Source organism: Mastomys coucha, chromosome X, assembly GCF_008632895.1.
Source record: "Mastomys coucha isolate ucsf_1 chromosome X, UCSF_Mcou_1, whole genome shotgun sequence".
Taxonomy (NCBI): Eukaryota; Metazoa; Chordata; class Mammalia; order Rodentia; family Muridae; genus Mastomys; species Mastomys coucha.
Genome location: NC_045030.1, coordinates 101,215,548 through 101,227,770, shown reverse-complemented (window position 1 = coordinate 101,227,770; position 12,223 = coordinate 101,215,548). Strand labels below are relative to the sequence as shown.

The following is a 12,223-nucleotide window of genomic DNA, read 5'->3' as shown; positions in this document are numbered from 1 at the left end:
TAGCTTTCTTCGAGAGTATTTTAAAAAAATGAATGTATTTCTTTGTAATAGGCAGGGATATAGACAACCTGTATCGAACATTACTTTCTTTACAGATGTATGTGATTTAACATACTATGTTTGTTCCTTTTAGAATGGACAACAGTTTGTGGCAGAAAAAGCTTTGGAATATCTATATCAGCTTTCAAAAGACCCAAAAGAAGTACTTGGAGCTTTAAAGTAAGAAATCCATAATTTGTGGACATGTAAAGATTTCTCTGCTTTTCTTACTCTTGATTTGCAAACTGCCAAGACAGTGCTGATGATATCAATGCCTTTAAGTAAGAACCAGTAACATAGATGCTCAGGTCACCCTCCCCTTCAGCTTCTTCAATCCTTCCCCTAATTCAACCATAGAGGTCCCCAACTTCAGTCCAGTGGTTGGGGGTAACTATCTGCCTCTGTCTCAGTCAGCTGCTAATAGAGCCTCTCAGAGGACAGCCGTGACTGAAGCAGTGGGGGTGGGGGGCGAACGGCTGGAATGTAAATAAATAAAACAATTTAAAAACAAAAGCAAAGGTTAGTGGTTGAGCCTTCTCTCCCCCTTCTTTCTTTCTAGAAAGGAAAATCATTTGTTAGAAGGGAATCTTTCACGTGTAATACTGAGAGTCAAATTAGAACATTGTTGTGATGAAACACCATGGCCAAAAATAACTTGAGGAAGAAAGGGCTTGTTTGGTTGATGCTTCCCAATCAGAGTTCATCACTAAAGGAAGTAAGCAGGATCTGAAGGCAGGGACTGGAGCAGAGAACATTGAAGAATGCTGCTTACTAACATCTTCCCCATGGTTTACTCAGCCTGCTTTCTTATAGAACCCAGGACTACCAGCCCAGGGGTGGCACCACCAATAATAGGCTGTTCCCTCCCCTATCAATCACTAATTAAAAAAAATGCCTTAAAGCCAGATCTTCTGGAGACATCTTCTCAGTTGTGGTTCCTCTTTTCAGATAACTCTAGTTTTTATGTCAAATTGGCAGGTACTCTACCAGTGAGCTGCAGTCTCCCGCCTAAGAATCATATTCTCTATTGATTGCTTTTTTACACAGGTGCCTCGTTCGAATTATTCTTCCACAAGCTTTTCATATGCCAGAATGTGAAAATAAGTAAGTTATTTCAAGAGCAATGATGTATTTACCATTACAAAAATTAATGTAGCTTTAAATGGAAACCTTATATTTAAAGATACGTTTTGTAGTGGATGAAACTAATATAGATTTTGAATCACTCTTCCTTGATTCATATTATATATAATCATTTATAAGATATATAGTTTAGATAACTTTCTTATCATTTCTTTCCTTCAGTTTTTCCATATGGAAAATGGAAATACCAATGTATGCCTCATGGGGTTTCTATAATTACTTTTTGTATAAATTACTCTATGTATAAAAGGTTAAAAAAATGCAACCCTTTGGGAAATCAAGAAGTGAATATACACGAAGTAAGAGTACTTAGCAGTACATAAGTCCTCAAATTTTACATATAACCTGATTATTTTATTATATTTATTCCTCTTTAACAGTAAATTCAATAGAAACTCACAAAGAACAAATAATGTAGTGAACTGTTATTGACTCCTCTTCTCTATTATCTTAGCTAGGACTATAGAAACACATTTCTTCTCGAAGTTGCCATGGTGTAAGATATCAAGAACTTGACTATTTATGGAAGGATTTTGTCACCAAGTTTTCATTCATAAAATTTACTACTTTCTGATGAATTGAGAGAAAACTCTGCTCAAGTTCTTTATTAAATCTAGCTTTTAGAAAAAGGCATCTAACTGCATTCTATGCTTGATCAGGAGCTCTGTAATAGACTGTGTCTACTACATGTTTTGTTTCCAGTGTTTACAGCTGGTGGCACTATGTTATTGATTAAATTTTGAGGAAATATTGATAATTGAGATAACTTGGAATTCTAACTTTTTTGTTAAACATACTTTTTTCTTAATAGGCTTTATCAATCAAATAAAAGTGACCTCAATCTAAAGAATACCAGGCACTTAGAATTTTGCCATTCATTTTAGACAGCACAATAGTGGTAATAGTTACATTGTTCTAGAAAATATTCTCTATCTCCAGGAGATAGATGCATCCTTGAAATAAGTATGAGTGTAATTATGTGATATCTGGAAACTTCTTCAAAAGAATACTAAAGAAGTAGTTGCAGATTTATAGTGATGGGTGAGTTAATAATTGTTGAAGTTTGGTTACAGGCATGTAGGAACTAAACATAATTTGCCATTTAACATTGAGACATCTTTGAAATTATCAACAATAGAATTATTTTTTAGTTTTTAAAGATTTATTTATGCCGGGCAGTTGTGGCACACACCTTTAATCCCAGCACTTGGGAGGCAGAGGCAGGCAGATTTCTAAGTTCGAGACCAGCCTGGTCTACAGAGTTCCAGGACAGCCAAGGCTATACAGAGAAACTCTGTCTGGAAAAACCAAAAATAAATAAATAAATAAATAAATAAATAAAACCTTCCACCACAGCAAGTCCTGGATACCCCAAAACACCCGATCTAAAATCATATCTCATGATGGTGATAGAGGAATAGACTTACTTATTCTATATATGTGAGTACACTCACTGTCTTCAGACATGCCAGAAGAGGGCATCGGATCCCATTACAGATGGTTGTGAGCTACCATGTTGTTGCTGGGACTTGAACTCAGGATCTCTGGAAATGCAGTCAGTGCTCTTAACCACTGAACCATCTCTCCAGCCCCAATAAAATTATTTTTAAGGAGTAGGGAGTGAGGAATTTCAGAACTAAACTTTAATAGCTGCCGTATTGTACGAGTCCCTTGAACGCTGGGAGTGTATTTGTATCTCTGGAATCTAGCTTAGCAACTGACATAATAGCCACTCAGTATATTTAAGAGACTGAATATCTGTGTCTTACATTTTCCATTACTGGGCTAAAACACCATGACCAACACAACTTATAGAAGTAAGTATCTATTTAGGACTTAAGAGCCAGAGGGTTAGAGTCCATCATGGCAGAGTAGAAGTAACAGTGAGAGCAGCAGCTGAGAACTCATCTCAAACCACAGAGGGGAAGCAGAGTACACTCATAATGCTGTGAGTAGTTTGAAACCTCAGCGTTCTCCCCCATTGTCATACTTCCTTCTGAAAGATCACACCACCTAATTCTCCCAGACAGCCACCAACTGGGACCAAGTATTCAAATGCCCAAGACTTATGGGAGACATTTCATTCCAATTACTACAATTACTGTTTTACAAGCTCTTCAGCACGGGACTTAAAAATTCTTCATAATCCATATAACTGTAGCACACAGTCAAACCCCATATGTTAATTCTAATTTGGAATCAAGTAAAGGAGGAGGTATTGTATGAATTAACAATAAATTGTTATACATTAAGCTATATATTATTACTTAGAAATATGTATAGTAATTCAGAACATCTAGGATTTTTCTGGTAGAGATCAGCATTTGATAAAATTCAACAAACTAGTAAAGAAATTTTAAAGCACCTAATTCAATGAGACAATCCTAAAGAATTGTATTTTACTGTGTTGTTCCACTTACTTTTTAACTGTTTGCCTTGGACAATGAAAACATACTTAATTGTTCTAAGCTTTATTTCTCCTCTGTAAAACACAAAAACTGGACTCTAGAGCTTTCAATTCTTTTCTGTTTTAAGATTTCTATTGTTTTAGATTAACAGTGCATCCTGTTTGGTTTCCATGGCTAAAAAGCAACTTTGGGATGAAAGGTTTGATTCAGCTTATGCTTCCATATCATTGGTCATCACTGAGGGAAGTCAGGACAGGAACTTAAGCAGGGCAGGAACCTGGAGGAAGGAGCTGCTGATGCCGAGGCCATGGAGGGGTGCTGCTTGCTTTTCATGATTTGCTCAGCTTGCTTTCTTATAGAACCCATCACCACCAGCCCAGGGATGGTACAACCTACAATGGTCTGGGCCTTCTCCCATTAATTACAACTAAGGAAAAGCCTTACAACCAGATCTTTCTCAATAGAGGTTCCCTACTTTCAGGTAACTCTAGCTTGTGTCAAGTTGACATAAAACTATCCAGCACACAGTATCTGTGTAAATTGTATGCTTAGTTATTTAAAACAGTTTGGGTTGTTCTGTATAGCTACTGAATTTAATTAGTGAAGTCAGCGTTAGCTTAGTTTAAATTCAAACTGGTAAAGGTTTTCTAAAAATTGATTATACTTAAACTTATAAGACATTTAAGATTTGTCCTCAAGAAAGCAGAAGATGTATTAAATAATACTACTTCCTGAAATGGGCTGGTTTGGGTATAGATTTGTGTATACCTGTCTGTGTGTGTGATGAGGTCTTGCTCTATTGCTCAAGCTGGGCTTGAACTCATGATTCTTTTGCTGCAGTTCTCTAGAACTCATGAATCAGTGTAAGCCATCACTCCTGCTTAAAGCCACTCTTATCCTATTTCCTGTAAGTGTCCTTAGTTGAGTTTCCCAGAATATCCATATTTGTTCCTCTGTTTGAGATAAATGGTCTTCTATTCTGTTCAATGTTCATTTTAGGTTTTTCTTTTGTATTTGATATTTTTATTTTTTTACTTTTATTGGCTTAAAACAGAGTTTTGATATAACAACTTAATTGATTTTGTATTAGAATATATATAACAAAATGATGAGTTCCATTATGACATTATGATGCAAGTATATCATATACTTTGATCTTTTTCATCTCCTGTTACTCTCTCCTAAAACCCCACTCCCACAGGGTTTTATCTTTGGAAATAGTTTTTTGTTTAGTTTTGAAACAAGGTCTCAGTATGTAGCCTTGGCTGGCTAGCCTGGAAACTCACTGTGTAGTCAGGCTAGCCTTGAAAAGAGATCTCAATGCTTATGCCTCTGCCTCTGGAATGCTGGGATTAAAGACATGCACCACTTTATCTGGTCAGTTACTGCATTTTCCACTTATGTTTATTTTTAAATTTTTTTCTTAAATATGTTCTTAATTGAAATAGATGATATCACTTTTCTTCCTTCCTTTTCTTTCCTCCAACTCCTCCCAAGAACCATGCTTCCAACTCTCCTATGCTCCTCCATTCTAAGTTGATAGTCTCCTTTTCTTTGGTTATGATTATTACATACACATACATGCATGTGTGTGAGTATGCACAAATATGTATAAATATAACCTGCTGAGTCTGCTTGTATTGTTTGTGTGTATATGTTTTCAGGGATGACCACACTCCATTGGATAACCAATAAGGCTGCTTATCTCTGGGAGAGACTTGTAGCTTTAATTTCCTCAAATCTTACTTTATATGATGGTTCTTTAATACTTTAACCTCCCTTCTAGCCCACCACCCACCAGAGGCAGTGGAAAAGAAAGGATACAGGGGAAGTGGACCTGTTTAGAAAGGTTCTTTGGAGCAACTCCTGTCTGTGTTGTCTGGAAATCAGCAGTTCACTTCACAGGTTAGCAGGCAGTAGCAGCTTGATCCACTCGCAAGCACTTCACAGATACACTAGCAGTCCAGTTCAGTAGAGTCAGGTTAGCAACAGGTGGCATTACCTAGTAGAGACAGCCAGGCCTCAGCCTGGGCTCAAGTCAGCAGGAGGGGCCAACAGGAACACCAGAAGTTCTCTACTGTACCTCTCTCAGGGGAGCGAAGATCAGTGAAGGCTAGAGACCCACAAGTGTTGTACTGTACCAGCTAGCTATATCAGCAAGCCAAGTTCTCTTTCTGTCACTCTGTGAGGTCCTATTTATACCCTCCAAACATCACGTGTGTCTTCCATGTACCTTCCACGTGCCTTCCACGTGCCTTGCCTCAGCACGGGTCTTGTCTCAGCATGTACATCCTATCAGTCCAAGTCCACAAAAGTGGCAACAAATGGCAGTACACCACCATAAGTTTTTTGGTGTGTTTCTATGGAGTCCCAATAAATGCAGCTCAACTATGCAATGTAAGGCAGACCAGTATATGCATGTTGTTAGCAAAGAATTCTTCATCATGTGTCTTCTCATGTGCTTGCTTTAGCAGAGCATTCTCTCTCCTGTGTCTGCTTCAGCAAAATGTTCCTTCACAACTTTGCCTTAGCCTTTCACACCTGTGTCCATTTTAACAAATGTTGCTTCACGTGTCTGCCCCAGCAAAACACCATCCAATTGACTTGCCAAAGAACCCTTAAGTTTCCACTTTAGAGGATGATTCTTCTCCTCCCAGCAGTCATTAGGAGCCTGTGGTTCTTGGTCCATTGATATTATCATTGTTTATGTACCCATTTCTAGGATAGATTTGTTTCATGACAGACTTCCTGGTGATATAGCTCTTTTGTAATCTTTCTTCCTGCTATTCCTAGATATTCCCTAAGCAAGATGCAGAAGCTATAATATAGATGTATTCACTGGGCTTGGTGCCCTATGATCTATTGATTTCTGCATTGTGCCCTGTTGTGGTTTTCTGTGATGGTCTCCATCTGCTATAAAGAGAGGCTTCTTTGATGAGGGATACTAGCTATACTCATCTGTGGGTATCAGGATAAGATTTAGAATGTAGTAAGGAATTGTGCTGGCCTAGTAAAGTGGCAGTAGAAGCTCCTTTTCCATGACCTCACTGGCCCAGAAACTTGGCTAGATTTCAAGTTCTAGGCAAGATTGTCTTCCTATCAAATGGGTTCTAAGTCAATTAGACAGCTATAGGTTACCTCAAATGTGTGAGTGCCACTTACTGCACTTTTGCATACACCTTACCCTGTTGGTAATTGTCATGGTTCATAGGTATTGCACCTGAGTAGGACTATTTAATGGCTTCCCTCCATTGGCACCTTGTACATTTTTCTGTCACCATGGGAACTAGAGTGCAGGAAAGAAGCTTTCAGGTCAAATCCAGCTCTAATCATCTGAATCCTGTGTCCTAAGCATCTTCAGCAATAGGGGCCACCCTCAACCTGAGAGACCACCAAGGGCTGCATGCATAGCTTAGTTTAGAGAGTCACCTGGACTAGGCTGACCAACCATTCAAAGGAAGGCTTCTCGTTCCTGGTTTTTGCTAGTCTATGTTTCTTTTGGGGAACATAGGTAGCCCACATGACTTAACTTCCTTTAGGACATATATACATATAATATTATATACATATAACACATGTATGTAAACACATACTTTACATGTATTATATATAATTTTAGGTAAATATAAAATGATTCTTTGAGGCTTTATCAATTACCCTTAATATTATTTGTCCCTTCTCCCTCCTTCTCTGTCTGTATTAACTGACCTCCTCCAGAGCTGGAGCCTCCTCCCTTTTTTCCCCATTTCCCATTTCAATATCACCTGCATCTTGCTATTTCCATTTCAAGCACCTCTCTCCTCATCTATTGGTCCTTTATACTTTGCTGGTTTGTGTGGTCCCTCTATATTTTATACTCACACTGGTGCATTCTGGAGGGTCCTCCAACCTCCTATTTCCTTAGGTTGCCTGTTTCCATTCTTTCTGCTGGCCCTCGAGGCTTCAGTCCTTTCCCCTCACCCAATACCAGATCAGGTGCCCCTCCCTCCCCACTACCTCTCCCCAATCCACTCTCCCTCTTAGGTCCCTCCCTCCATCCCCACTTGTGAGTGCTTTCTTCTCAATTTTTATCCATTCATTTGTTCATGAACATCTAGGCTGGTTTTATATCTTGGCTATTGTGACTAGTGTAGCCATAAATATGAGTGTGCAGATATTTCCTTGTGTTAGATACCCAGGAGTGGTATACATGGATCATATAGCAGTTTTATTTCTAATATTTAAAAGAACCTCTATACTGTTTTAGAGGTAGCTGAGCTAATTTGTATTCCCACCAATGGAGTGTAGGTGTTCATTTTTCTCCATATCCTTGGCAGTACTTGTTGCTTTTTAGTTTCATTTTTACAAAAACCATTCTAGTGGGGGTGACATGCAACCTCAATGTAACTAATTTGTATTTCCTTGATAGCTTGATAATACTATATGTTTTTCTTCTATTTATTGGCCATTTGCACTTACTCATTTAGAAAGTGTCTTTTCAGCTCATTTACCAATTTAATTGAATCTAGTATTTATACTTCCAGTGCTACTTCAAAAATTATTTATACATTCTGGATATTAGTCTCTTACCATATGATTAGCTAATGGATTTTTCTTCTATCTGTAGGCTATTTTTTGACTAGATTATTTCTTTTATTATGTAGAAGCCTTTTAACTGAACACCATCTCATTTATGAATTCTTGCTTTTTAATGAGCTACTAAAGTCCTATCAAAGAAATCATTGCCTGTGTCAATATTTTGAAGTGTTTGTCCTGTTTTCTTGAAATAGTTTCAAGTTTCACATTAAAGCTTTTGATCATTTGAGTTGGTTTTTATACTGGGTGAGTCAGTGCTCTAGTTTTGGTCTTCTATGTATGGATATCCAGTTCCTTCACCACCATTTATTAAGAAGCTGCTGTTATCCAACACATATTTTTGAGACAGGGTCTCACTCTGTAGCCCAGAGTGGCTGTGAACTCACTGTGTAGCTCAGTCTGGCCTTGAACTAACAATGATCCCCCAGTTCACTCAGAAGCCAAAGAATTTATCTATTGAGGATACTCAGGAATTCTATTCCTGCACAAACATCATGACCAAGAAGCAAGTCAGGGAGGAAAGGGTTTATTCAGCTTACTTCTACATTGCTACCCATGCATTAAAAGATTCATTTCTGGTCAGTTGAGAGTTACTTAAAGGACACTGTCAATGTAACTCTGTCTAATGTTTCCTGATGCACTTCAAAAAGTCAGTCTTAGGAGAAAAGAAGGTTTTGATCAAGTGCATATCCTCTTTGCATTCTCCAGGAAGCATGATTATGTTTTTGAATTTTTTGTTATTGTTGTTTTATAAAACACTTGCATTTTAATTATGAAACTCTTGAGAACTACCTGTCCCTTTAGAATGTTTTTCCAACATCACCCGAGACATTGTGATATTTCAGTTTTGAAGAAGATTTTACATATTTCAGTTATGAGATAGTTTCTGTTAATTTCAAATATCAAGCTAGTATATACCCTTACAGGGCCCATTTCGCCTATCCAATTAACAATACTTTATCAGTAGATTTACATGTCTTTTGTTTTTAAACAGTAAGAAAAATAAAACTTTCTTAGTCAGATGACATGATCCTTGCCCCTTGCCCTTTCTTCTTTTCTCTATTCAAACCATATTCCTGGGAACTAGCACAGTCTACCAAATGCTTGTCATGATTCCAATGCCAATAAATGATATCTTTAATGTCCAAACTTACAGGTTAAAGGGCTCAACCCTATAAAACTGCCCCTACCTTATATGTCAGTGCAAGTCTAGGCCTCATATATTTCTGATTGGCCCAAATGGGAAATCCTATGTCCTCTTTTCCAAATTCAGTGTTTTGCTAGACTGACTTGGAGTACTCATAACTTAGTTTACAGTTTACTATAAATGATTAGTTTAGGAAGAGCCCCAGGCTAACCATCATCCCAGTACCTCAGTGTGTTCACCAGTCTATAAGTTCTTTCAGCATACTTTTAGTTGACTTTTCTTCTACTTGAGTCTTAAGAATTCTTTTTTTAAATTATCTTTACTCTTTTTTTTTTTACAGTCCAGTCATTATCCCCCTCCTGGTCCACCCTCCAACTATACCTCATTCTGTTTCTCCTCCCCTGTCTCCAAGAGGATGTCCTCCCTATAACCCCACCCCACTAGACCTCCCCACTCCCTGGAGCTTTAACTCTCTCAAGGATTAGGTGCGTCTTCTCTGACTGAGTCCAGACCAGGCAGTCCTCTGCTGTATATATGATGGGGGCTCATATCAGCTGGTTTATGCTGCCCGATTGGTGGATCAGTGTTTGAGAGATCTCAGAGGTCCAGGTTAGTTGAGACTGCTGGTCTTCCTATGAGGTCACCCTCCTCCTCAGCGTCTGACATTACTAAAAGTTACAATCTCAGAGCAAACTCTCTCATCTTCTGGCTCTTACAATCTTTCCTCTTTTCCTGTGTTCCCTTAGCCTTAGGTGCAAGAATTGTTTTGTAGATATAGCCACTAGGAATGGGATCCATACCTCTGTGTGATTGGTTATGGTTTTCCACAGTGGTCTCTATCTGTTGCAAAGAGAACTTTCCTTGCTAAGGGATAAGGACTACACTTACCTGTGGGTATAGGGACAACTATTTAGAATGTAGCTAGGGTTTATCCTGATTTAGTGGAGTGTTGGTTGCAGGTTCTCCTCCTTCTTCATTAGCCCTGAATATTTAGCTAGGTTTCCAGTAACAGGAATAATTTTCCTCTTGTTAGCAAGAAGTCTGATTAGAGAGCTTTTGATTACCACTTGGGTATGAACACCACTAACCACCCTAAGGGATAGCATGACATGCTGGTCGTTGTAGATCATTGTCACAGCTGGATAGGACTGTTGGATGCTTCCTTCCTTAAGAATCTTGCTTGCATGGATGGTACCTTTTGGTACCATGAAAGCTAGTCTTCAGGAAGGAGACAATCAGGTCAGTTCCAGCTCGAGAGCCTCTAGGTCCCTTGACGGAAGTACATAGTGTCTTCAGCACTAAGGACTTAACTTTCAACTTTGAAGGAACAAACAGAGTATCATTAATAGGGTCAGGGATTGGTGTTTGCCCGTGGGATGGGTCTCAAGTTGGGTCAATTATTGGTTTGCTATTCTCCTAGTCTCAGCTCCATCTTTGTCCCTGAATTTCTTATAGACAGGACAAATTTTGTACTGAGAGTTTTATGAATGGTTTGGTGTCCTTATCCTTACACTGAGAGTCCTGCCTGGCTATAGGAGGTAGCCTCTTTAGGTTCCATGTCCCCACTGCTATGACTCTCAGATAAGGTCACCCCCATTGACTCCTGGGAGCCTCCTCCATCCCAGGTCTCTGGCACAGCACATCCTAGAGATGCTCCTCAAATACCCCTACCAGCTACAGGTTTCCATTCATTCTCCTGGCCCTCTGACCCTTTCTGCTGTCTCTCCCACCTGATTGTGACCCCCATTCCCCTCCCATCTCCTCTCATACCCAGTTTCCTTCTTCCATCTACCTCCTTATGACTATTTTATCCCCGCTTTTAAGTGAGATTCAAGAATCCTCGCTTGGGCCTTCCTTCTTGTTTAGCTTCTTTGGGCCTATAGAATATAGATATATACCCAAAGAATGATATCCTGTACTTTATGGGAAATATCCACTTATCAATGAGCATATACCATGCATGTCATCTTGCGTCTGGCTTACCTCACTTGGGATGATATTTTCTAGTTCCATCCATTTGCCTGCAAAATTCATGATGTCCTTGTTTTTAATAGCCGAATAGTATCAGATTATGTAAATTGGTACATTTTTTTGTATCTGTCCCTAAGGGACATCTGAGTTGTTTCCAATTTCTGGCTATAATGAATAAAGCTGCTATGAACTTAGTAAAGCACATGTTCTTGTGGTATGGTAGAGCATCTTTTGGATGCCCAGGAGTGGTATACCTGGGTCTTCAGGAAGACTTATTTCCAATTTTCAGAGAAACTGCCAATTGATTTCCAGAGTACTTGTACCAGTTTGCAATCCCACCACAGCTATGGGAGAGTGTTACCCTTTCTCCACATCCTCACCAGCATCTGCTGTCACTTGGGTTTTTGATCTTAGCTATTCTAATTGCTGTAAGGTGAATCTCAGTCTTTTTCTTTTTCAAGACAGGGTTTCTCTGTGTAGCCCTGGCTGTCCTGGAACTTACTCTGTAGACCAGGCTGGCCTCGAACTCAGAAATCTGCCTGTCTCTGCCTCCGAAGTGCTGGGATTAAAGGCATGTGCCACCACTGCCCAGTGAATCTCAGTCATTTTGATTTGCATTTCCTTGATGACTAAGTATGTTGAACATTTCTTTAGGTGCTTCTTGGCCATTTTCTCTGTTGAGAATTCTCTGTTTAGCTCTATACTCCATTTTTAAATTGGGGTATTTGGTTTGTTGGAGACTAACTTCTTGGGTTCTTTACATATTTTAGGTATTAGCTCTCTGTTGAATATAGGGTTTGTGAAGAGCTTTTCCAAAATTGTATGCCACGGACCGGGGTTTCTTGCAGGGTCCCTTATTCCGCGGGACAAGAGATTCTGGCCAGGTGGACACGGGATTCGGCTTTTGACAAACAGACTACACACGGGTGGTGTAAAATCT

At 39.1% G+C, this 12,223-nt stretch overlaps 1 protein-coding gene across 1 annotated transcript in view; it reads left to right on the top strand.

Annotated features, from left to right (window-relative positions):
- Window positions 1–12,223, top strand: part of Tex11 (testis expressed 11) — a 219,480-nt gene that overhangs the window by 159,661 nt on the left and 47,596 nt on the right. The window contains exons 18-19 of the mRNA XM_031368858.1: window positions 134–219; window positions 1,087–1,143. Coding sequence (XP_031224718.1) covers window positions 134–219; window positions 1,087–1,143 — 143 coding nt within the window. The remainder of the gene's footprint in view (window positions 1–133; window positions 220–1,086; window positions 1,144–12,223) is intronic.